The 26,596-nt window shown below is 44.7% G+C and overlaps 1 protein-coding gene and 1 pseudogene across 1 annotated transcript; both read left to right on the top strand.

The window, feature by feature from the left end:
* Window positions 1-4,306: 4,306 nt before the first annotated feature.
* LARP6 (La ribonucleoprotein 6, translational regulator) lies at window positions 4,307-26,596 on the top strand. The gene is made up of 3 exons (XM_065940411.1): window positions 4,307-4,843; window positions 19,875-20,085; window positions 25,037-26,596. The coding sequence occupies exons 1-3, from the start codon at window positions 4,644-4,646 to the stop codon at window positions 26,102-26,104; spliced, it is 1,479 nt and encodes a 492-aa protein (XP_065796483.1). The 5' UTR covers window positions 4,307-4,643; the 3' UTR covers window positions 26,105-26,596.
* On the top strand, window positions 11,035-15,152 carry LOC136172043 (eukaryotic translation initiation factor 2 subunit 3 pseudogene; annotated as a pseudogene).

Here is a 26,596-nt window from a genome sequence, read left to right as displayed (position 1 = left end):
AATTTCTAGTTAGGTGGTTATTGGGGATTTATATTATTTAGTAAGAGAAGTATATTGATGGAAAAGGCTCTTAAAACACCTCATATCTGTGGATGAATATCTTAATTCTTACTGAAGCCAGAAATGAACTATAGAAAGATCCTGATTTCCTGCCCAGAGAGGTTCTGTTTTGTCAGTATATTCAGAATCAAGTTGGCTCTAAAAGGTGACCTCAATTTATAAAGATTTTTGCATTTAGACAAAAGGTACCAATTTCTTGATGTACAATGGAGGAAGATACATATGCAGTAACTGCAATGTTTGTGTTTCCCACACAGACTAAGACTTTCCTGGGATGAAAGTACTTAGAAGGCCATATCACAGTGTACACCAGCATACACTGAGCACCTCATATGGGCCAAGGGCTGTGCTAGACATTTTCCACAAACACCCTGATTTAATCTGTATCTCTAACTTGATGAGATAAGGATCATTCAGACCATTCTACAGGTATGAAAACAGCAGCAGGAGGTTATGGAGCTAAGATGTGGCAAGGCTGGTGTCTGACTGCAGGTCTATTTGATAACAGAGCAAGTACTTTTTCCACTACACCCTGCTGCTTTTCTAGTAAGTGTCAAGACATCCTTGGTGATGTTTTTATAGGCTGTGCCTTCTTGTTCAGGTTTCTGCTACAACGTTTATTGCAGTGGACACATTCTCCTTATTGAAGGCTCTCTTTTCCAGACTCCCTCCATATTCTGGTATTCATGGATCATGTCTTAGTCACTTTACAAAATTGAGGCCAACACAGGGCCTGGTATTTGTTACATGCTTAAACAAATGATTAAATAAGTAAATAAAATGCCTCCTGCACTGACAGTTATTGGAAGGGTCTTTGAGAGTTAAGTTTTTGCTTTAATTTAACCTCAGGTCATCCCTATGCCTTCTCAGCGTTTTTCCTTCTGTTTTATCCTCAGAAACTACGGGAAAAAGCTATGTCCCAGTTTGAGTTTACTATAAAAATGAGCTCTCAAGATTCCAGGGGAAGGGAATGGTGCCAACTGTGAGCTGAGGTCATGATTTTGCTGAAGGAGACTTTGCTAATCATCTCAATACTGATGCAAACCGCCAGCAATGATGCTAAACACAGGCCTGGGTGGAACTGGCTTCATTCCCTGGCCACAGCCCTGTGAAGGAAGAAGCTGGAAACCAGAAGGGGCCCTTTAAAAGGCCTGGTTCCTGCATCAGTGACACAAGATGATGAGGTGTGTGGGTAGGATTAATCAAAGCAAATGTGAAGTTGCCTTAAAAATGTCATGCAAGTTTTGCATTTGATTCTCTCAGTGGGAGCCTGGCAGAAAGGTTTGTACTCTTGCAGTACCCAGTGCAGAACAGGAAGAACTCAGGGCTGGATGGTGTCTTACATCCTTTCTAAATCCAAAATTCCTTTACACAGAGTCAGAAAAAAAAAATACCAGAATCAGCATGGGTAGACAGTTTGGATCTAAGGACTTCCCTGGTGGCTCAGACTGTAAAGAATCTGCTTGCAATGCAGGAGACCCTGGTTTGATCCCTGGGTAGGGAAGATCCCCTGGAGAAAGGAATGACTACCCACTTCAGTATTCTTGCCTAGAGGATTCCATGAACAGAGGAGCTAGGTGGGCTATCAGACATGACTGACTAACACACACACACTCAAGGGCATATAAATTCAATTTATTTTTTCAAAACTCCAACTCCAATAAAACACTTCTGAGGATTAAATTCACTTACCAGCTGCCAGTTTTCAAATTATAGGGGACTAGAAATTGCATTTTCAGAACAGTCCCCAGGGGACTCTTATGATCAGGCAATTGTAAACCCTGATATAAGGTATGCATAAATTCTACATAAATTAAAACCTGCTACCAATGGAGCCATTATCATGGGTAAGGACAATAATCCCTGAAGTCTTTGCCACACAGAACAGTTCAAATGAGAAGATTGTTTTGTGAGTTTAGGAACTAAAGTTATCAGATCAGGATGTGTGGAGGGGCTTACAAATCTCTCTCCTCTTGCTCTTCATTGCAGTTGTATGCCAAGTGTGCAGAGGTCCTATAATCACTGGAGCCCTGGAGGGAGGCACAGTTGAGTTGGAAAAAGATCCTGTTAACTTTTTGCCTCTTCCAGTAGCTCGAACTGCAGGCTGTGAGCTGTTCTGGAGCAGAACACCAAGGGTCTCCCTCTTCTTTCACTTACTCATTCTAGGACTTCCTTTTTCAAAAGAGAGATCTGAAAGGATACATGCACCCCATGTATCACTGCAGCACTATTTACAGTAGCCAAGACCTGGAAGCAACCTACATGTCCATCGACAGAGGATTGGACAAAGAACATGTGGTATACTATATCCATGGGATTCTCCAGGCAAGAATACTGGAGTGGGTTGCCATTTCCTTTTCCAGGGGATCTTCTGGACCAATGATTGAACATTGGTCTCCAGCATTGGCAGGGAGATTCTTTATCACTCAGCCACAGGGGAAGCCTCACAAAGGAATTAAAAGAACATTAAAAAGCCATTAAAAAGAACAAAATAAAGTCATTTGCAGCAACATGGACGGACCTAGACATTGTCAGTAAGGAGATCAAACCAATCAATCCTCAAATCAACCCTGAATACTCATTGGAAGGACTGATGATGTTGAAGCTGAAGCTCCAAGCATTTTGGTCATCTGATGCGAATAGTCAACTCACTGGAAAATTCCCCAATGCTGGGAAAGATCGAGAGCAGGAGAAGAGGGTGTCAGAGGAAAGGATGGCTCGATGGCATCACAGATGCAATGGACATGAACTTGGCAAACTTCGGGAGATGGTGAGGGACAAAGAGGCCTGGTGTGCTGCATTCTATGGGGTCGCAAAGAGTCAGACGCGACTGGGCAACTGAACAACAACAGACATTGTCATACCAAGTGAAATAAGTCAGAGAGAGAAGGAGAAATAGCATATGATTCCCCTTATATGTGGAATCAACAAAGAAATGATACAAACGAATTTACCTCCAAAATAGAAACAGACTCTCAAAGAATGAATTTATGGTTGCCTGTACACACTGCTATATTTAAAATGGATAACCAACAAGGACCTACTGTTTAGCACAGGGAACTCTTCTCAATATTATGTGGCAGTCTGGATGGAGGGGAGTTTGGGGGAGAATGGATGCAAGCATATGTATGGTTGAGTCCCTTTGCTGTTCACCTGAAACTCTCACAACATTATTAATCGGCTATACCCCAATACAGAATTAAAAGTTCAAAAAAAAAAATTTAAAAGAGAGATCTGAAAAAGAGAGGGATGAAGATTCCAGGCAGATCTTGAGTGGCTGTTCTATTGCACCCCTGGGTCTCTCCTGAAAGGGAAGGTGACAAAGTCTCTCTTTGCAACCCCATGGACCACACAGTCCACGGAATTCTCCAGGCCAGAATACTGGAGTGGGTAGCCTTCCCCTTCTCCGGGGGATCTTCCCAAACCAGGGATCAAACCCAGGTCTTCCACATTTCTGGCAGATTCTTTACCAGCTGAGTCACAGGGAAGCCCCAGGTCTCTCCTGGCCCAGCTCAGATGCCAAGAGCCTCCTGAGTGGTGTTCTTTTACAAGGATGCTGCTTTCCAAGACCCCATTTCTTGAGTCAAAAGATATTCTTTTGAAGCCCTACTGTGGCAAATTAACACAACAGATTATGCATAAGTCACTCAATCAAGAGCTTTGTGAAAGCAGATTGAGGTTTTACGCACATCTATGGCCCCATCCCTAGTTTCTGGGTCACATTTGAAGGGTTGAGATGAAACTCATTATAAGCTAAATGTGAAAAAGTGGCAGGGTTTCGACCGTACTGGCATTTCAATAGCTTTATTTATTCATTTAACAAATATTTGGATGCTTACTACCTATGTGTAGGGCATATTCTAAGAGACAGATATAGGGCAGTGGATCTCAAACTTTAGTGAATTTCACCGTCACCTGGAGGGCTCGGTAAAACACAAAGTTCTGCATCATACTGAGAGCGTCCTAATCAGTAAAGCTCAAGCTGTTAGTCTGGCGACCACGCTGCACCGGGGCACTGCCAGAGCCAAGTACCTCACTTCACGGGACGCACAGTGTAGGCTGGTTATGCCAAAGGGACCTAAGGTGGAGACTTCAGTCGTCTGTGCGAGGCAGGCAGGGAGACGCGCAGGGAGCACAGAAGCCCCTTAAGCTGCTATCTGTGCCTGCCACCCCCAGATTCAGCCACAAACTGTGAAGTCAGCCGTGCCGCGCCCCTCCCCTCCTCCGGGCAGCCTGGAACGGAGCGGGCGGGAGGAGGCAGCCCGGCACGTCCTCGCCGGCTGGGGCCGCGCGAGCCGCGGGCGCGCAGTGTGAGGATCGGGGGTCGGGAGATCGGGAGATCGGTCCGGGACAGGCCCCTGCGGGAGGACAGCGGAGGAGAGTGCCTTCCCCCTCGCGGCCCCGCCTGCGCGGGCGCACGCGGTGGCGGCTGCGGCGCGGGGCGGGGCGCCGCGACCCCCGTCCTTCCCGGGGCCGAGCGCTCGCGCCGCCCCCGCCCCTCGTCGCATTAGCCGCCGCCCGGCTGGCTCGGCCTCGCGGCGCGGGGATCCGGCCGCGCCGCAGTCCCGGCCGGCCCGCGAGCCATGGCCCAGCCCGGCGAGGAGGCTCTGCCGGGGCCCGAGACCGCGGTGCAGATCCGCGTCGCCATCCAGGAGGCCGAGGACGTGGAGGAGCCGGAGGACGAGGAGGAGGGGGCGGAGGCGCGGGGCGCCGGGGACCCGGCTCGGTACCTCAGTCCCGGCTGGGGCAGCGCCAGCGAGGAGGAGCCGAGCCGCGGGCACAGGTAGGCGCGGCCCGGGCCCGGGTGGTAGCCACCGACCCCGAGTCCTGGCCGAACCCGAGCTGGGGGGCCACGACAAGGCGGGCACGGCGGGTCTTCGGCCCCGCCGCCCGGGCGCTGCCCCGGGCCGGCCCGCGGAGTCGGAAGCGGCTCTGGGCGGTCGTCGGTGCCCGGGTCCGCAGTCCGGCAATCCCACCAAGACTCCCGGGGCCGGCGGCGGGCATCTGAGGGGCCTGGACGTGGGGCATACTCTGGGAACCGGGGAAAGTCCTTCCTGGGCCAGCCTCGCCATCTTCTCTCCAGAGGAGACTCTGCTTGCCTGCTGAGTTCAACCAAAGACCCTCCAAAAAAGCCTAACTCAGCCCAGCCTTCACTTCCGGAGCCGCCCCACCTCCCCAGGAGAGTGGTCCCACCTAGCCTTCACTGTCACCATTGCCCTGAATGCTTCTCAGTCCGAATGGGGCCGGGGTGGGGGGACGGGGGCAGGCCAGGCAGAGTTGACACTTGCTGCTGGGAGATCCGAGGACGGTTGATTTCGTGGTGTAGAGAGCTCACGTGCCCCAATTTGGGATCAGTTCAGGGCATGCTGCTTCATCCTGCTCTGCTGGGGGATTCCCGTTTTCTTTCACCTTCTCCAGATTTCTAAGCGTGCATCATCATCTTGCTGCCTTGGAGTGGGGTTCCTGGGTAATGGGTAGTCAGTCTAGCGCAAGAAACCACCTGCCTCACCTCACCTCTGGGCCCTCATCTCTATTATTAGCCAGAGACCTGAGCCTTGTGTCCACTAACACCCAGGCTTCAGGACTGTGATATTTCTAACTGCTGTTGAAAGGAGATGCGGTATGGAGCATCCATAGAAATGAGGGTAGGGCAGTGATAGAACTTGTAAATTCTGGGAAATTCCATGAGGCACTTCTTAAGAGCCCTCTTTCTTCAGGGACTCAGTGCACACACTTTGAGCTGTCAGAGCTCTGCAGAATTATTCCGTGGCAGGCACATTTTTACCTCATTGGGAGAATACTCAAGGGTTTGAGGATACAAACCTTAGTTCTGAGGGGCCAGAACTATTCCTTTTCACTACCTGATGTTTTCGTAGTGGAAGAGGTCTGGGTTTAGTGACCCAGAGTTTCAGGGCCATTCAGAGAGATTCTAGGAGGAAAGTCCAGCCCAGCTGTTTAGTGCAGGAAAGCTGAGCCATAGGAGATGACACAAGAGATTAGTACATAATATCAGTACTTTACTGTAAAGTCCGATTTATTCATTCACTCAGCTCTGTGCTGAGTTTTTTCTTTTTTCTTTTCCTATTTGTTGGCTGTGCATTGCAGCATGCAGGATCTTAGTTCCCTGAGCTGGGGTTGAACCTGGGCCACCTGCAGTGAAAGTGAGGAGTCCTAACCACTGGACCACCACAGAAGTCCCCATGCTGAGTATTGAGAATATAAAAATAATGAGTCACTGACATCTCACAGTCTTGAAAAGGCAGTTAGCTAGTCAAAATAATTTCAGAGTTTGTGTCAAATAACCCAGAGTGACGTATTCTGCTGCCTTTATTTGCCTATGACTGTGGCAAAGAGCTGTTACCTATCCTGGGGACTACACGTTGAGACTGTACCATTAGCAGGGATCAAAGCCCTCCTTATTTCCCTAGGGAGCCCCAGGAGAACACGGGCCCTTCTTTCAGGGGGTAGGGGCTTCTTATCCTCACCCCCAACACTCTCCCTCCAGAGCCATCCTCTCTCACAGCTCCAGGGGCTGGAGTGTCGTGGAGTATTCAGCCTGAACCCTCCTGCTGCCTGCTGGCATAGAGTTGACCCCAGATAATCCCTGGGGCTCTTCAGGGTGGTGGAGCTGACAGAGCCCAGCAGGCAAACCCCCAGAGCACAAGGAGAGTGCAGCCAAGAATGGGAACCACGCTGTTCCCTGTTTGGGCTGGCCTGGCACAACAGCAGCCACCGCCCTTTATGAATACTTCTGGGCTCCCAGAGCCTTCAGGAGAAAGCCCAGGTTCCTAAGCCCGCTGGTTGAGGTGGGCATCCATCCACATCATCCCTCAACCCATTGCTTCCTTTCCTGCCTGTTTTAACAATTCCTGCTCCCCAGTGCTGAGCCCCCCCAGAGCCCTGAACTCAGGGTGCTGTTTTGTGTCCCTGTATCTTTGCACTCCCACCTCTGATCCTTCTGATTAATTTCTAGTCACCTTAAAACTTTGCATCATCCCCACCATCCTCAGTCCCTACCCCAAAGCCAAGTTTCTGTTCTCTGTGTTGTGTAGTACTCTGTACACACCACAGTGCTCATTTTGTCTCCCTCATAAAAATATGAGCTCCATGAATTCAGGGACCACATTGACCTTGTTATCACTGTATCCTTAGCTCCCCAGCACAGCACCCGGCACCTAGTGGGTGCTCTAAATACCTGCTGAATGAATGAGTGTCTCTCTGATCACAGTCACTCCAGGAAGTTAAAATAGTTGTGTGTTTCTCCTCTTCTAGACAGTGAGGTCTTTGAAGGTAGCAACTTTGTCTTAATCCTCTTCATATCCCCAGTACCTAGCCCAGTACCTGACTTATCCCTGAGGAACAGGGAAAAAATGGAATTAAGGAAAAATCTTTATAACCCTCAAATGTTCACTAGTCTTACCCCTCACCTTGCTTTCTAAAAAAGTGTCTTTTCTCCTATTCTCACCTTTTTAACATAAAAAAAAATCAGACATAAATGTGAAAGAGAAGTAATGTGAGCATTTGTATACCTACCATCTAAATTAAACAGTTGTTAGTATTTTGCCATATTTGTTTGATGGATATATAATGTGTGTGATTTTTCCCTAAACTATTTGGAAGTATGTTGTACACAAGATTTATCCCCTAAGTACCTCATTTTGTAGCTTTTAATAATGACATTTTCCTATAAAATCATGATACTGCTATTGCAACTAAGAAAATTAACCATTTTTGTTGTTATTCAGTCCCTCAGTCGTGTCTGATTCTTTGAGACTCCATGGACTGCAGCATACCAGGCTTCCCTGTCCTTCCTGTCCTTCACTATCTCTTGGAGTTTGCTCAAACTCATGTCCATCGAGTTGGTGATGCCATCCAACCATCTCACCCTCTGTCGCCCCCTTCTCCTCCTGCCCTTAATCTTTCCCAGCACCAGGGTCTTTTCCATTGAGTTGGCTCTTTGCATCAGGTGGCCAAAGTATTGGAACTTCAGCTTCATAACTACCTCATATAATCCCTAAAATAATCTGATAGCCAAGTTCCATATTCATGTTTTCCCTAATTGTCCCACATTACATTTTACAGCTGCTCTTTTCCTCTTCAGACCAGAACACAAGCCAGATCAAAACAGTCGCCTATTATCTCTCTTTAGAATCTTTTAATCTAGAGCATCCCCACTTTTAAAAATGGTTTCCTATTTTAGAAATAAGAGCCCAGATGTCTTGATGAATGTTTCACTGTTTGAACTGGTCTGGTTATGTTCTCATCCTCTAGCTTAACTTGCTCCTTTGTACCATGTGTTTCCCGTGGGCTCAAGTTAGTGCTAAAGGATTGGTTAGATTCAGTTAAACGTTTTGGCAAGAACAATTTGGGGGCACTACCATGAACTTGTCCTATGACCACAGGCAGCATCCAGCATTTGTGATGCTAAACTTGACTTCTTGATTAAGGTGATCCCTCCATTGTGATTAACAACATCTGGGCTTCTTGTGGATTTTCTTTGACTTTTCACCTAATGGTGTTAGCATCAACTGATGATCGATGCTTACTTACTTGAGTCAGTTCATTGGAAATTACACATTGATGATTTTCTCATTTTATTATTCTTGGTACATGTATTAGCTGACATTCTTATGTAAAATAGACCTCTCCCTGATCATCTGGGATTGAACAAGTGTTCCTCTTAAAGGGGCAAGCAGATGGGGAGGTGGGAGGGAGGTTCTAGAGGGAGGGGACATATACTTATGGCTGATTCATGTTGTTGTATGCAGAAACCAGCACAACATTTTAAAGCAATTATCCTGCAATTAAAAAAAAAAAAGCAAAAAAGAGGGAGGCAGAAATGAGCACTTCCTTTCCTTTTCCCCCTCATGTTTTATTTAAAGTTTATTTGTTTATTTTTATTTTCTTCCAGTTTTATTGAGATATAATTGACTACAGCATTGTATAAGTGTAAGGTGTACAAAATAATGGTTTGACTTGCTTAGATCATGAAATGATTACCACAGTAAGTTTAGTGAATATCCATCATCTCATATAGATACAAAATAAAAGAAATAGAAAATAATTTTTTCCTTGTGATGAGAATTCTCAGGCTTTACTTTCTTAACATGTTTCATATGTAGCATACAGCAGTGTTAATTATATTTATCATGTTGTACCTTAGATCTCTTGTACTTATTTATCTTATAACTGGAAGTTTGTTATCTTTTGACCACCTTCATCTAGCTCCCCCTTCTCTCACCTGTCCTCTGCCCCTGGTAACCACAAGTCTAATTTCTTTTTCTGACCTTGTTAGTTTGTTTTTGAAGTATAATTAACCTCCAACACTATGTTATTTCCTGTTACATTATAGTGATTATAGTGATTCAATGCTTCTGAACATTTCAAAATGATCACCACTTAAGTCTAGTTATCATCTCTCACCAAACAAAGATATTACATAATTATTGACTATATTCCCCATGCTGGACATTTCATGCCCGTGACTCATTTATTTTGCAGCTGAAAGTTCGTACCTCTTCATCTCCCTCACCCATTTCTCTCCTTCTCTGCCCCCACCCCTGCAACCACCAGTGTGTCCTCTGAATCTGTTTTGTTCTGTTGTCTGTTCACTTGTTTTTTAGCTTCTACATGTAAGTGAAATCATACAGTCTGTGTCATTCTGTGCTGACTTATTTCATTTAGCATAATACCGTCTAGTTCCATTCATGTTGCAAGCGAGAAGATTTTATTCTTTTTTTTTTTAATGATTGAACAATATTCTTGTGTGTGTGTGTGTGTTCCTCATCTTCTTTATTCATTCATCTGTTTATGGACACTTAGGTTGCTTCAGGTTGCTTCCATATCTTGTCTATTTTCAATTATGCTGTAGTGAACATAGGGGTGGATATATCTTTTATAATTAATATTTTCATCTTCTTCCAATAAATAGGAGTAGAATTGCTAGATCATATGGTAGTTCTATTTTTATTTTTTAAGGGCTCTCTATCTTGTTTTCCACAGTGGCTGCACCAACTTACATCCCCACCAGTGGTGATGAGGGTTCCTTTTTCTGCATATCCTTGCCAACACTTGTTATTTGTTGTCTTTTTGATAATAGCCATTATGACAGCTGTTAGGTAATATCTTATTGTGGTTTTGATTTGTATGTCCCTGTAGCGATGCTGAGCATTTTTTAATGTGCCTGTTGGCCATCTATGTGTCTTCTTTGCTTTCTGATACTAGATATTCTAGGCTTAATTTATACTTTCGTCATGATATGTATCCCTTTCCACAGGAATCCCTGTTTTTTCAAATACTAGGTGGGAGGTATTTAAAAACCAAGGCCTGGAGTTAAAAGTGCTAATCTCTACTGGGGCATCATTGCTTTCAAGTCCTTTCAATAGAGTTAGGAAATATATTTTTAACAAATAAGTTTATATTGATAATTCCAATTCAGATTTAAATAATACTATCAGTATGAATAATAAAACCACTGAGCAAACCTGACCTTCCTTTAACAAACAAAAACATCTAGGTTTCTTTCTCTCTGTGATGTTTCAGGGCCATTGCACAAGGCTATCTTTTCCCTGTTGTAGGTGATGTTAATAGAAGCTTTCATTTATTAATGCCAATTGTGTGCCAAGGTTGTAACTATGTACCTTGTATACATTATCTCTGCTCCGCACCATAAACCATTATTTAGACATGGAGAGACATTCACTTGCTATTCTTTTCCTAGGCCCTAGGAAATATGCCAGAACAGCATAGCAGAAGACAGGATCAAAGAAGGAAGGCCATGATCTCTGTAATAAATATGTAGGAACCCATGGACCAACCATACATAGCATGGAGCCCTTCCATCTCCAGTGGATCTTCCCAACCCAAAGATCAAACCCTGATCTCCCACATTGCAGTCAGATTCTTTACCATCTGAGCCCCCAGGGAAGCCCTGGAGCCTCTGCTAGTGGCATCCAAAATGCATTTATTCTCGTGATGCCTTTTCCAGAGTTGGTATGTTCCTGTATATCCTATATATGTTTTCAATCTGTCTTCTCGAAATTCTGTCTTTTGAATCTTCCCTCGTGTTTTTAAATTGAATTATCAGTTTGGTTGCCTTTTAAACCTTTTCAGATTCACTATCTTTTTCTAGAGGCAAGTCAAAAGGAATGTCACATAATGATACTGGGTCCTAGCATTTTTCATAAATGTTATTTTCTCCTTTGTGTTCCATGTTGCTGTACATTATTTTCCTGTCCTTGGTGACTAAACTACCACATGTTAGACTCTCCACAAGGATAGACAATGAGCCCAAGAAATGTTTTCTGTATTGAAAGTCTTAGGAAGAGCTCATTGCCCCACCGTTTTAGTTTGGCTATTTTTTTTTGTAAGGTATCATTTGATTAACCACTCAATTAACATCCAAAGTAGCTTGAGATTTTTTGAGAAAATGAGCCTTGGAGATTTTATGCTGCCTTTGTTCCTCCAAATAATTTACAAATATAATAAGTATTTCACCACTGGTCTCTGCAGCCCCGTTATCTGTTTAAAATGTATCCTTTATTTCTATGCTTTGTTTCCATTTCTAGCAGGTTTATAAGAATATAAGAACTCATCACCACTCCCAATTTATAATGCTTTATTTAAAGCAAAACAATAACGTAAACAGAAAACTTTTTCACACCGAAACCCACAAACTTTATCTCTAAAAGAATCCTGATAAGTGATTTGCCCATACAAAAACAATTCATCTTACCTTGGTGATGCTTTTTAAATTTCTGCTGTGTGCAAGACTCTGGGTAGAATGAGAAAAATCAATATGAATCCTACCATCCCAGAACTTAGAGCTCAGGGCACTAATAAGATATGCACACAAGTAGCTCTAATACAAGTAGACACAAGTACTTGGAGAAGTTGAAATTGTTCTCTTCCTGGGAGAGTTGCATTTGAGATGGATCTTGATGTGTGGCTAGGATTCAGACCTGAGAGAGAGGGGTATTCACGGAGATGAGAGCTGAATGCACAAAGGCATAGAGTCCAGAAGCCTTGTGCTACTTACAGGGAACTGGAAGTCTTTTATTTGCTTCAAAGGATCTGCATGAAAGGAGACAGAAGTAAATTCGGAAGCTGGCTACAGCCAGATTCTAAGTGAATCTGAATCAAGAGCTAAGGATTTGTGCTTTTATTTAATAAGAAATAGAAAAATTATTAGTATTAATGCAGAGCAGTGGTATTTTATAGCTGTTCTTGAAAACGTATAATAAAACACAAAATAGAAGAGACTGTAGCCCAAAATACAACAGGAAGTGGCGGGAGGTGGGGAGAACCCTAGAAAGGCTGTTGTAGGGAAGTATGCAGAGGATGCAACAGTGAAAAGGGATGCGGATATATGAGAGGTAATTTAAATTCTTCCTTTAGAACAGTTGCCTAGTCTCTCTGCCTGTCAGTGAAAGATAGCAAGCAACATGCCCTTTACTTCCCAGGGGAAAAGAAACCAGATAATTTTCTAAAGGAACTGAATGAACTACATGGTGATCTAGGGCTGCTAGGGTAGAGCTGGCACCTGTTAGAAGGCTCCTACTTAATGATTCCCTTCCTGCTCACTCTGAAGCAGTCTGCCATTTGGCGAGCCCCGCCCACATGTGTAGAGCCACCTAAGGAAGAAAAGCAACAGGAGTACACAGCGAGAGGAGCCTGCACACCTTGGACCTTCGTTCTTCTAAATGAATAGCTATGGAAGCATAGTTCCATACTCCTTATGTATGGACTTCCTTCCAAGCTGTACAGTATGGAAGGGGAGAAAAAGGGGTGATTTTACACTGTAGTCACCTGATGAATACTTAACAGTCAGGCGATCAGGGTCACCATCCACAATAATCAGTCATGTTGATAGTTTGTACCGTATGACATGATGAGAATGGAAATTTACATCTGTGGCCCTCTTCCCAAAAATTCATGTCCCCGTCTAAGCATGAGAAAAATATCAAGACAAATCTGAATTGAGGGACATTCTACAATATACCTGACCAGTACTCCTCAACATTGTCAAGGACATCAAAAGCGAGGAAAGTCTGAGAAAGTGTCATAGCCAAGAGAAAAGAGACACAGTGATTAAATGTAACATGGGATGGAATCTTGAAACAGAAAGAGGTATCAGGTAAAAACTAAGGAAATTTGAATAAAGTATGGACTCTAATAATAATGTATCAATACGAATTCATTGTACCATACTAATGCAAGATAATAGGAGAATTCTGGTGTTGGATATATGGGAAATCTATGCTATTTTCACAGATTTTCTGAATTCTAACCTAATACTATTATAAAACAAGTTAATTAAAAAAATTTTTTTTTAAGAAAAACACAACTTGTTTACCTGTCATGTGAAGGAAATCAATGACATGAAATTTAAATGGGAAAACTGACCCCAGAGGATATAGAGTCAACACTGTTGAAAACAAAGGAGACTGTTAAAATTACATCAGTCAGTTCAGCTCAGTTCAGTTGCTCAGTCGTGTCCGACTCTTTGCGACCCTGTGAACTGCAGCACGCCAGGCCTCCCTGTCCATCACCAACTCCCGGAGCTTACTCAAACTCATGCCCATCGAGTCGGTGATGCCATCCAGCCATCTCATCCTCTGTTGTCCCCTTCTCTTGCTGCCCCCAATCCCTCCCAGCATCAGGGTCTTTTCCAACGAGTCAGCTCTTCGCATGAGGTGTCGAAAGTATTGGAGTTTCAGCTTCAGCATCAGTCCTTCCAATGAACACCCAGGACTGATTTCCTTTAGGATGGACTGGTTGGATCTCCTTGCAGTCCAAGGGGCTCTCAAGAGCCTTCTCCAACACCACAGTTCAAAAGCATCAATTTTTCAGCACTCAGCTTTCTTTACAGTCCGACTCTCACATCCATACATGACCACTGGAAAAACCATAGCCTTGACCATACTATGTCTATGAGTACATAGTAAAGAAAATTCCAGTACCCCCAAAAGACTTTACTTCAGAACCCAGACTTATTGTTATTAGATCCTTTGATGTCAACAAACCTGGCTGTGAAGTTGATGACCTTAAGGGGGGTGCAGCTGGTGGTAGTATTCTAAAAGGAGTGTTAAAGGTGGGCCAGGAGACAGAAGTCAGACCTGGTATTGTTTCCAAAGACAGTGAAGGAAAACTCATGTGTAAACCTATCTTTTCCAAAATTGTATCGCTTTTTGCAAAGCATAATGATCTTCAGTAAGCTGCCCCAGGAGGTCTTATTGGAGTTGGAACAAAAATTGACCCCACTTTGTGCCGGGCTGAGAGAATGGTGGGGCAAGTACTTGGTGCAGTTGGAGCTTTACCTGAGATCTTCACAGAATTGGAAATTTCCTATTTCCTGCTTAGATGGCTTCTAGGTGTTCTCACTGAAGGAGACAAGAAAACAGAGAAAGTACAAAAGCTGTGTAAGAATGAAGTGCTTATGGTGAATATAGGATCCCTGTCAGCAGGAGGAAGAGTTAATGCAGTCAAGGCTGATTTGGGCAAAATCGTCTTGACTACTCCTGTGTGCACAGAAGTAGGAGAAAAAAATTGCACTTAGCCGAAGAGTTGAGAAACACTGGCGTTTAATTGGTTGGGGTCAAATAAGAAGAGGAGTGACAATCAAGCCAACAGTAGATGATGACTGAAGAATTAAATAACAGATTTGGATGAAGTTGGAATTTCTCTTAACAACCTAGGGGTATATTTTCAGAACAATACTGGGAAAGTAATTTCACAGCTCATTGCCTTAGTAGTAGCTGTAAGGTTATTCTCATTTTTTGGTGATGAAAATTTAACCTCTAGTACTGAAATAGAGCCTACAATAAATGTAGAAATTAGCATCATGTTGGATTGAATCTACATTTTACCAGAAATTAATCATTCCCAAATAATGTCTAATTTATACGTCAGTGCAGATTTGAAAGGAAACTGCTACAACCAGACTTTGCTGTAGTAGACATACCACTGAACCTGTTTGAAATAAAATCTTTGTTCTTATTTTTCATGATTCATCTTTGAGTAGCTCCAGGTTTGAAGGATTGTTGTAGCAGTAAAAACTTGACAAATTCTCAAAGACCAACTTCCCTTTCCCAAATTTTATGTTGCTTTATTTTTTAAAATTTTGAGTGAAAATAGATTCAAATAAAATTATCCTTTCAGGCAAAAAAAAAAAAAAAAAGAAATTCAGTGGTTGAACAGAGGTTGCATCTAGGAAAGGGTGGAGTGGGAGATTGTTGCCTTCTCTCTAGGTTCTCTACTATTTTAAGAATTATTATTTTTTATAAGCTACTAATAGGGTCCAAGGGAAAAGTAATGAGAACAGTTGGAATGAAAAAGAACAGATGGGAGACACTGCAGAATAAAATCAACACTTGATAACGACTCAATTTGGGGGCAAAAGAGAAGGCTGAAAATTACATCTTAGGTTTTGAGTCTAAGCATACAGAAGAGGGTATAGGGAAAGTGGTGGGACAATTTGGGAGGGAAGATATGTGATTATTATAGGATCATAGCACAATAATTTAAAAGTTGCCAATGTTCATATATAAAGACTATAAACTTCTTTAATGTTTGTGAAGGATACATGGTCTTTTGTGTTCAAAGGCTGTCACAAGAACCAGGAAACAGTGCAGCAGGCTCCCATATTTAAACTAGGCTTTCCTGCTCTTCTGTGATTCCCCTTGGGAGATGCACAGTTGCTCCTGACGGCACCCATGCAGAGGAGGGGTCCTCTGAGTACAAGCAGCTCACCTCTGCACTCATACAGGGGTGCTTCTATCACCTCCCAGTACTGCCCACCTGCTCTGGAATTTCTGGTTACTTGCTCACCAGGTGCAAACAACCTAGGACTCACCTCCCAACACATTATGGATTATCTACTGAGAGGTGGTGTGAAAATAAGATAAGCTGCCCGTGTAGAATGTCTCCTGGTGAGCAGGCCCAGGCTCAGTCCTACCTGAGGCTGAGTTCTGCAGAAGGTGACAGTTTGATTCTGGGTATATTGATATTGAAGCAATATCAGCCTATCCACGTGGAAACATCCTGCCGGCAGTTGGGCATTGAGGAGTGAACTTGAGTGAGAGCAGGATGGAGGGGTGGGAGGAGAGGCAGCCTTGAAGCAGATGACCCAGCCAGCAGCTGAAGTGTGGAGATTGCCAGGGGACAAAGAACCAAGGAAAGATCCTTGGGAATACCTGCATTTAGAAATGGGAGAAGACCAGATCAACAGGCTTACTAGAAGGATGAACTAAGGTATCTACCAGGATTATTTTTGTAATCTGGTCCGTTAATAAACAATTGAAACAAATTGAAAAAAAAAAAAAAAAAGAAATGGGAGGAGAAAAACCTGAAAGGGCAGTCAAATGGGGAGAAAAACTAGAAAAGAACAACTCATGTAAGTCCGGAGGGAGACTGTCAAGAAGAAGGTGACCAACTGTGTCCCATCGTATAGCCAGGGGCAGGAGACTAAGACAGAGAAAAGGCACCCAGATAGGGCAAATGAATTTTTTGGTGGACATCCAGACATGCAGATAAGCTTGAGGAAGGTCTGGGCAATCCGATTGGATGAATTTTATTCTCTTAATCAAGTTGGAGGTAGAATCATCTGCAGAGAGTAAAGTCTTCCCATGGGAATAATGACCTTGGGAAGAAAGGGAAGATCTGGCATAGGCACTGAAGAAATGGAGGAGTTGCGTCATCTTCCTTCCATTGTGTTTTATTTGCTGTGTTTTATTTCATTAGTGACAGCATCAACTGCTCTGGTTTGGGAGTAGGACTTCTTGGTCTGTGGGTCCTTTTGATGGTCTGGTCACCTCTGATATTAGCCATTTATCATAACTTTGGTCATTTTGCTCATATTCCTGAGTCCACCCAAAACTCTTTGCTGGACATTATTGCACACATCACCACATTCCCAGCTATTGTCACCCTTGTCAGCTGGGCCCAGAATTTCCTATGCATTTGTAGTTATTTTACCTGGTATATTCAACCTCTGTTTAACTATTGTCTAGGGCATAAACTTTCTCTAAAATGAAAATTTGTCTTTCCATCTTGCATTACCTTTTTCATTTCATTGTCCCACTGATACTTTTCCTGTGGCATGTTTTGAAGACCTCTTTTCTCAGTGTAGTATCCTAGGATTCGGCTGTAAGTAGGAGAAAACCCAAGTAACAAGTGAATTAAACAGGTAGAATTTTATCTTTCTCTTAAAATAATAATTCTGCAAGTAGGTAGTTATATGAGTTGGTTCAGTAACTTGGTAATGTCAGAAAGCCAATAATGAAAATAAACCAGGCCAAGCTGATTCTCTTGACCTTTTCCTTATGGTAGTAAAATTGCTATCGCTCCAACCATTACATCCGCACTCAAAACAGATAAAAGGGGAAGGAACAAGGCCAAGAGATGTTCACTGGTATGTTATTGGCCATAACATGACAAATGACTGCCATATGTAAGAGAGATGGGAAAGTGAGCATTTAGTTTTTATAGCCTCCATAGTAAAGGAGGGTAAATGAGAAAGAGTTTGCTATTAAATGTCAGGTGAGTCAGACTGGTGTCTGCCACAGGTGCCCTTGAGGACTTCTAAAATATTCAGCTTATCTGTTTAAGTTGCACTTGACCTGTTATCTCTAATGGGCTGCCTTAATGTATGCTCCTAGTTTATCATCACATTTTTAAAAAGCCTTTCTAAAAAAACATACTCTTAAAGTTAATCTGTTTTTTTTTCTTTTACAAATGTACACATTTGTCTTGTGACATCAGTAAGGTGTTTAAAAAAACCACTTCCAAACTATCTACAGGCAACTAAATAAAACACTTCATTTTAAAAATCAACCAATGTCTGTATTTTATGCTAAATGTAATTTCTGAATTTGAAAAATTAAGATAGATTTATTTAGTTTTTTCCTCTCCTGCCAGAATATTTGATTTTTGTTCTCATTTTGACTCTTACACAATTGCTTTTCTTTTTTTTTTTGAGGTTGTGAGCCAGTGAAAATTTTACTGAAGTTGAAGGACTTATGTGTATGAGTCTTTTGACTACCAGCTGTCACATTCATAGTTTCTTTTTACTTTACAAGCCCCGTTTTTAATTGGTTGATTATTTATTTGAACTCTCTAAGCCCTTTGGGGGAAGGAAATGGCAACCCACTCCAGTATTCTTGCCTGGAAAATCCCATGGACAGAGGAACCTTGCAGGCTACAGTCCACGGGGTCACAAAGAGTTGGACACAATTGAGCGACTGAGCATGCATACAACCCACCAAGCCCTTTGGGGAGCCTGGCCCGTTCTCCCAACACTTTGGAAGTGCCTCGAGTGCTTTAGAAAGACTAGGATGATTTAGGGGGATTAGGTATATGCCTCCATCCCAAGAGATGCTCTCTCTGCTCAGAACATGTTGACAGAAGTCCTGAGTCTGATGGTTAATGTTACTAGACATCAAGCTGCCACAAAGGAGAGAAGTTCTTTTTCTTTTCTCTGGAAGTAATTTTTAACCAATTCTTTATATTGAATTATAAATACAGTGTTTATATTATACATAATTTGTAATTAAATATACAAAAGAGAACTCACTTTTGATGACTTATAATAATGGTGTCAACCATGATGTGGATAACCAGAAATTCCTTAAAATATTATGAAGATTTTATAGTCTCTTCATGAAATATTGGCCTTCTTAAAAAAAGCTTTGCCCAGTACCTCTTTGTCTAGTCCTGCACTAATGTTCTTGGAGAGAGGGAGAGGTCGTGTGTCCAGGTGGAGCTGCTGGGGAAGAGGATTCATTTAGAGGGTCCCCAGTGAATGAGATTGTTTCCAGATTCCATGCAGTGTCCCAACAAAATGTGGAAGGTGTCATCTGAGCTGACTTTGGAGACAGAAGATTTGAGTTTTAATCCTTTATCTGGCACTTATGACTGAATAAGTGAATGTATCACTCACTGAGCTGTCAGGGTATTCATAGATATTTCCACACATTAATCAATCTTCATCCAAGCCTGTGAGGAAAGTGATCATCGTGAATCCCGATTTACAGCTAAGTGCTGAGGTGTGCCAGTGGGGTCCCTTGCCCGAGTTGACTCAGCTAATAAACGCTGGTGTCAGGATTCAGACTCAGGCAGCCTAACTCTAGAACCCCAGGACTCTTAGTCACTCTGCTAAACCATCTTATAGAAATAGGGGTTTGTGGGGTGGAGTGGGGAGGGAAGAATGAGCAGTGTGTATGAAAAGCATGCTGTCAACGGCAGAACAACATACATGCTAATAGACGGTTAAACAAAAACTTGATTTCTTAGCTAGTTGGGGGCAAACTATCCCCTTGTGACCGCGTGATTCTCACCTCTGAGGAGTCCAGTTCAGATATGAGCCATTACAGTTTCCTGCAGCCACTCTAACAAAGAGCCACAAACTTTATGGCTTAGAACAGCGGAGGTGTATTGCTTCAGAGTTCTGGAGGCTGGCAGTCCAAGAACAAGATGTCAGCAGGGGCTCGCTACCTCTTGAGGTGCTGGGAAGGGTCTGTGCAGGCCTGTCCCCTAATTTCTGGTGGTTTGCTGGCAATCTTAGACACTCCTCGACTTCTGCCACATCCCCCCAACCTCTGCCTTCATTCATCCTCACGCGGTATTCTCCCTACTCTGTGAGTAGAATAGGGCCCACCCCCCAACTCTAGTATGATCTCATCCTTTAATTACATTTGCAAGACGTTTTTCCCAAGTATCATCACACTGTGACATATCGGGGGCTAAGACTTCAACATATGAAACTTGGGGAGATTAGAGTTCAACCCCTAACACTTCACGTCCCCTTCTGGTCTCAGTGGCGCCACGACGAGTGGGGGCGAGAACGAGCGTGATGACCTGGAGCAGGAGTGGCAGCCCCCGGACGAGGAGTTAATCAAGAAGCTGGTGGATCAGATCGAGTTCTACTTTTCTGATGAGAACCTGGAGAAGGACGCCTTCCTGCTAAAGCACGTGAGGAGGAACAAGCTGGGATATGTGAGTGTCAAACTACTCACCTCCTTCAAAAAGGTGAGGCTTCATTCTCAGAAGCTGCTCTGAGGGTTTGAGGGGTGCTGTGGGTTGTGGTTCTAAATATTTTTTACCTCCTTGAAACTGATAACTAACAACTTTTTATTTCCTCTGAGCCCTGAAAAAGAGGGAAGAAATGATCAAGAGGAGGGAATCAGGATCATTATTAAGAATGTCCTCCCAGAAACTACCCTGATGGTCCAGTGGTTAAGAATCTGCCTTCCATTACAGGGGACACAGGTTCAATTCCTGGTTGGGGAACTAAGATTCCACATGCCACTGGGCAACTAAGCCTGTGCTCTGCAACTAAGATCCTTCACAACCAAATAAATAAATAAAAAGAAAAGAATGTCCTCCTACACTATTGAAAGGGTCCTGGGTATTGAGATAAATCTCAGCTGGTAGCAGTTATGACATGACAGTACTTGTCCTTAGCAAAGTTCAAGGACTCTTGCTGGGCAAGTGGGTGGCCCGGAGGATACTTTGCCAGGACAGGGGGACTCAGAGGCCTTGAGAGACACCTACCAGGGTCTTGTTGTTCAGTGCTAAGTTTTGTCCGACTCTTTGCAGCCCTGTGAACTGTAGCATGCCAGGCTTCCTTGTCCTTCATTGTCTCCTGGAGTTTGCACAAGTTCATATCCATTGAGTCGGTGAGGCTATCTAACCATCTCATCCTCTGTCTCCCCCTTCTCCTTTTGCCTTCAGTCTTTCCCAGCATCAGGGTCTTCTCCAATGAGCTGCCTCTTTGCATCAGGTGGCCAAAGTATTGGAGCTTCAGCTACCAGGCCTAGAAAGATATGAAATCTAAGCTTTTCATTTGTGGAATTGAGTAAATAAGAGGTTCAGGGAGCTCTGGGAGATGGGCCTTCTCCAACACTCCAGCCTGCTTTGCTGTGTAATGCCAACATCCTCGTCTGTTTCTCTGCTGTATAGATCCAGCAGCTGGGTTGTGCCTTTCCTACTTGTTGATGAGTTGACAGGCCAGTTGGAGTAAGAACTCGCTGTCTCCCTTGGGGGAAGTGTATTTACTCGAATGGAAAAACCCATGTGGCCTGTTGCGTAACGGGATGTGCAACGAGTGGGTCCCAGCCCATTTGCCAGTGTACTTGGTTAGGGAGCCTGGAGGAGGGCTTTCCTCCCAGAGTTCTTCCTGTTAGAATTCTCTGCCCTCTTCTCTTGATCTCTTTCCTTTATTCACTCACCAAACATATTTATTCTATATGCTGAGTGCAGTGTTAGGCATAGGATACACAGAATGAATATGGCATTCTCCATGACCTGGCAAAGTCCAGTCAGAGAGAGACCAGTGAAGGATCACAATATGACCATCAGTAGATCACATCAAGAGATCACCATCAGTGTAATCACAGTAGACCATCAACCTGCAACAGAAGGAACAAAGTACTGTTTGGAGCTAATTGATCTGAACAGCTAACCCTGCTTGGAAGATTGAGAAGCCCTCCCAGAATCGGTGACGTTGAAATAGGATCTTGGAGGATGAGTAGGCGTTTTCAAGGTATAGGAGAAGGGAAGGGGCATTTCAGGCTATGAAGGAAAGCCTACCCTGCCTCCTCACAGTACTTCTGCCACCAGATTTGAAGGAGGTGTCCCCACACCAAGCAATTCTGCTACATCAGCTGGACCTCCTGTGGTCTGACTCAGTTCTGGCACCATCTGCTTGGAGATAGCATCAGGTCCCACAGGTTCAGGATTCTGCACCCCTCTTCAGGTGCCAGTCACAAGTAGTACATCCCCAGAATCCACAACTTCTGTGCAACCCGGCTACAAATCAGAGGTTCTGATGACCCTTTGGCTTGGATTATTTGCTACAACAGTGCACAGAACTTAGGAAAAAGCTTAATTATATTTACCAGTTTATTAAAGAATACGGTAAAGGATACAGATGAACCTCCAGATGCAGAGACAGATAGGGCAGGGTCTGGGAGGGTCCTGAGTGTAGGAGTTTCTGTCCCCATGGAACTGGACTATGACACCCTCCTGTAGGTTGGGTGTGTTCCCCAGCCTAGAATCTCTCCAAACCCTGCACTTTTGGAATTTTTATTGGCCCTTTATCAAGTAGTCACAATCAATTATAACTGCAGTTCCTGCCCCTCTCCCCTCTCTGGAGAATGGCAGGCAGGGCTAAAAGTTCCAAGCTTCAAATCACGACTGGTCTTTCTGGTGACCAGCCCCACCCCATCCAAGAGCCCACCCAGAGTCACCTTATTAGAACAAAAGATGCTCCTGTGCCCTTGTTGTTTAGTCACTGAGTCACTTCTGACCCTTTTGGGACCCAATGACTGTAGCCAGGCTCCTCTGTCCATGGGATTGCCCAGGCAAGAACACTGGAGTGGGTTGCCGTTTCCTTCTCCAGGGGATCTTCCTGACCCAGGGATCGAGCCCAGGTCTCCTGCATTGCAGGTGGATTCTTTACCACTGCACCCTCTGGAAAGCTCCTTCTTGTGCTCTTATCACTCAGAAATTTACAAAGGTCTTAGGAGCTAGTACCAGGGAAGAAGACGAAATAAATTTATTTCTTAGTATAAATCACAGTATCACACATGTCCAGAGAACAGTGAGCAAGCCCTCACATCGACAGTGTTTGTGGGGGACCCCAAAATGGAGCAATCAGTGGAATCATCCTGTACCTTTCCTTTATTCCTCCACAGGGACTCTTAAAGTGAGCCTAATTTTGTTTTATGCTTCCCATGTAACTCAGTTGGTAAAAATCTGCCTGCAATGCAAAAGACCTGCGTTCAGTTTCTGGGTTGGGTAGATACCCTGAAGAAGGACTTGGCCACCCACCCTGGTATTCTTGCCAGGAGAATCCCAAAGACAGAGGACCCTGGCAGGCTACGGTCCTGTGGGGTCGCAAGAGTTGGACCCAACTTAGCGACGCACTTGACTTGTATTTTGTTTCACTTTTAAGCTGCCACTTAAGTGGATCTGTTTAGGAGAGTTCTCCTCTGTTGAAAACTGGCTGCAGAATTGACACAGACTCCCCGACACCTCCAAAATGACAGCAAAGACCTTTTTCATTCTCAGAGGTTTCCTGCTGCTCATAATAGGAAGCATATATGACAAAGGTAGGGGCTTCCCAGGTGGCCCTAGTGGTAAAGAACCCACCTGCCAATGCGGGAGACATGAGAAATGCAGATTTGATCCCTGGGTTGGAAAGATCCCCTGGAGGAGGGTATGGCAACCCACTCCAGTATTCTTGCCCAGAGAATCGCATGGACAGAGGAGTCTGATAGGCTGTGGTCCATAGAGTTGCAAAGAGTCAGACATGACTGGAGCAACTTAGCTTGCACATGCATTACAAAGGTACTAACAGGGCGATCACAGAGTTTCAGAAAGTCTTACCAAGCTCTAGTAATTGCACAAAGATGGCAGCTGCCTGGTTCCTCTTCCCAGCTTGTACCCAGACACTCCTCCAGGCTCACAGACCCAGGCCTGGGATGCGCAGTCCTAACTGAGGTTTTCCAGTGGCCCTGACTCCTGGCTTTGAGCAGCAGGTGCTGGGTCCTGCTTCTCTCTGGATTGGCCATGGTCTTCCAGCAGCTTCTCCAGCCCTCTAAGGCCAGGTTGCCATGGCCTCCCCCAACACTCCTTGCCCAATCTTCCCCTCCTCTCCTGAGTGCTTCCTCCCTGACCAGCAGTGGAAAAGGCCCCCCTGTGTTTCACCCCCACAGAGCCACTGTGTGGGTGTCCCATGACCCAGAACTGTCCCTTGGTCATCTTCTTCATGTTTTCTGGGTCCCTCATTGGCTGTCCACCTGAAGTCCAGCCCTTTGCCTGGATCTGCTTCTCTCTGCCCTTGGCTCATGCCACAGGGATCAGCCCTGTAGGTCTGTGTGTAGGCGACTTGTGATTCTAGAACCCCAAGCCCCAGCCTGGGCTGTTTCACCCAGAGGCCACAGGACAGTGGACAGTGCTCTCTCCACAGGAGCCTGGCAGCACCAGTTCCCACACCTGCCCTGTTTGGGAGCCCTCCCTTCTTCATTCCGGGAAGTTTCTGTTTGAGTCAGGGTGCCTCTGCCCACTGTCTGTACTGGCTCAGGTTACCCACCCCACCCACCTCCACTGGCTCTTTGGGATGACTCATTCTCCATGGCATTCCCTTTCCTGGAAGTGGGCCTCTTGAAAATGACTGTTTTACAGCATAAATATAGCTTCCCTGGGCTGTAGCACTGATACACACAATTTCCACTAAAAGAAGAGGAGTGAGGGACTGTTTCATCATTCTCCTTGACACCCAAGTAGGATTTAATTCCTAGTCGAAACAGCCCACATCATTTTTAGGAGGTATTGAAAGATCTTTTGGCACCTTCTGTGTATTAAATGCAGAAATATCACTTCAGAGAAGGATTCGAGTGTTAAAATATCCAGATCCTGTCGAAATGGTAGCATGTAATATTTGAAATATGGATATCACATAATATTTATTGACTACTCTGTGAGCTGGACACTACCCTAAGTTTTATATAAATGTGTATCTGGGTGTAGATCTGTATATATTTCTCTATTCATCTAATTCTTATGACAGTTCTATAAGGTAGGCAATATTAATATCTCCATTTTATAAATGAGAAAGTTGAGGTACTGAGAGATTGAATAAGTCTTTAGGTCTTACTGCCAGTCAGAGGTGGACCTTGAAATTTCGTATCCAATAGACCTGTTTTGGATTTAACCGCTCAACTTGCACAGAATAGAATATTTCCATCACCTCAGAAAGATCTGTCGGACATCACTGCTCTAAACCATACTGCCTTGTTCATAGTTACAGAAAGTGTGTTCGTTCACTCACTAGGTTTCTGAGTGCCTGCACACAGCAGGTATGATCCCAGATACTGGTGTTACTGGGGTAAGGAAAGGAGGGAGGGAGATTAGAGAGAACGCCAGGAGGACGAGGACAGTAGGTACCATTTCCGATTTGCTCTGTGTTCTTCAGGTGAAGCACCTTACCCGGGACTGGAGAACCACAGCTCACGCCTTAAAGTACTCAGTGACCCTGGAGTTGAACGAGGACCACCGGAAGGTGAGGAGGACCACCCCTGTCCCACTCTTCCCCAATGAGAACCTCCCCAGCAAGATGCTCCTGGTCTATGACCTCTACCTGTCCCCCAAGCTGTGGGCCCTGGCCACCCCCCAGAAGAACGGACGGGTTCAGGAGAAGGTGATGGAACACCTCCTCAAGCTCTTCGGGACCTTTGGAGTCATCTCGTCAGTGCGAATCCTTAAACCCGGGAGAGAGCTGCCCCCTGATATCCGCAGGATCAGCAACCGGTACAGCCAGGTGGGGACCCAAGAGTGTGCCATTGTGGAGTTCGAGGAGGTGGAAGCAGCCATCAAAGCCCACGAGTTCATGATCACAGAGTCTCAGGGCAGGGAAAGCATGAAAGCTATCCTGATTGGCATGAAGCCACCCAAAAAGAAACCATCCAAAGAGAAGAACCAGGACGAAGAACCCACCTCGAGCATCCACCTGAACAAGTCCCTCAACAGGAGAGTCGAGGAGTTGCAGTACATGGGGGACGAGTCTTCCGCCAACAGCTCCTCTGACCCTGAGAGCAATCCGACATCCCCTATGGCTGGCCGGCGACATGCGGCTGCCAACAAGCTCAGCCCTTCCAGCCACCAGAATCTCTTTCTGAGCCCCAATGCCTCCCCGTGCTCAAGTCCTTGGAGCAGCCCCTTGGCTCAGCGCAAAGGGGTCTCCAGGAAATCCCCCCTGGCCGAAGAAGGGAGGCCGAACACAAGCGCCAGTCCTGAGATCGTTCGCAAGTGCACGGACTATTCCTCGGACAGCAGCGTCACTCCCTCTGGCAGCCCCTGGGTTCGGAGGCGCCGTCAAGCTGAGATGGGGCCACAGGAGAAGAGCCCCCGAGCGAGTCCCCTGCTCTCTCGGAAGATGCAGACTGCAGATGGGCTACCGGTGGGGGTACTGAGGTTGCCCAGAGGCCCTGACAACACCAGAGGGTTCCATGGTGGACACGAGAGGAGCAGGGCCTGTGTATAAATACCTTCTAATTTTAATACCAGCTCCACTGAACATTGCCTTTGTTTTCAAGGTCCTGACAAATACCTGGCATGACATTGAATGAAAATCACGTCCCCTTGGAAAGATTTTGTATACGTGTAGACCTCTTAATTTATATATTTGTAATATATATGAATTGCCTGGTATGCTCTGGTTTTAAGATCATCTTCTAGTTCAGAACACCCATTCCTCCCAGCATGACCATTATTTTGATAATGTCCAACTTGTGTGAATGGCTCTTGCAGGGCTCTGGGACACAGGCTGCCCAGAGAGAGCCTAGCAGTGGGTCTTTTCTTCGGGGCAGGATTCTTCTCTCCAGTGACTGAGCTGTCCTCAGTTGGCTTTGCAAGGGATTCCTGAATGCCAGAAGGAGTTACGTTGTACAACAGCAACTAATTAAGCCAGTAGCATGGTGTTTTATATGACCAAATGTATGTTTCCTGTCAAGTGAATAAATAATAAAACACCTAA

The sequence above is a fragment of the Muntiacus reevesi genome, chromosome 7, assembly GCF_963930625.1.
Source record: "Muntiacus reevesi chromosome 7, mMunRee1.1, whole genome shotgun sequence".
Taxonomy (NCBI): Eukaryota; Metazoa; Chordata; class Mammalia; order Artiodactyla; family Cervidae; genus Muntiacus; species Muntiacus reevesi.
The sequence above is the reverse complement of the archived record's forward strand: the minus strand, read 5'-3'. Positions and strand labels throughout refer to the sequence as shown.

Excerpts from the sequence above, each read along its gene's own strand:
- LARP6 (XM_065940411.1), top strand. The coding sequence starts at position 4,644 with ATGGCCCAGCCCGGCGAGGAGGCTCTGCCGGGGCCCGAGACCGCGGTG. Across the intron at positions 4,844-19,874 it reads GAGCCGAGCCGCGGGCACAG|TGGCGCCACGACGAGTGGGG; the intron begins GTAGGCGCGGCC and ends TTCTGGTCTCAG. Across the intron at positions 20,086-25,036 it reads TACTCACCTCCTTCAAAAAG|GTGAAGCACCTTACCCGGGA; the intron begins GTGAGGCTTCAT and ends TGTGTTCTTCAG.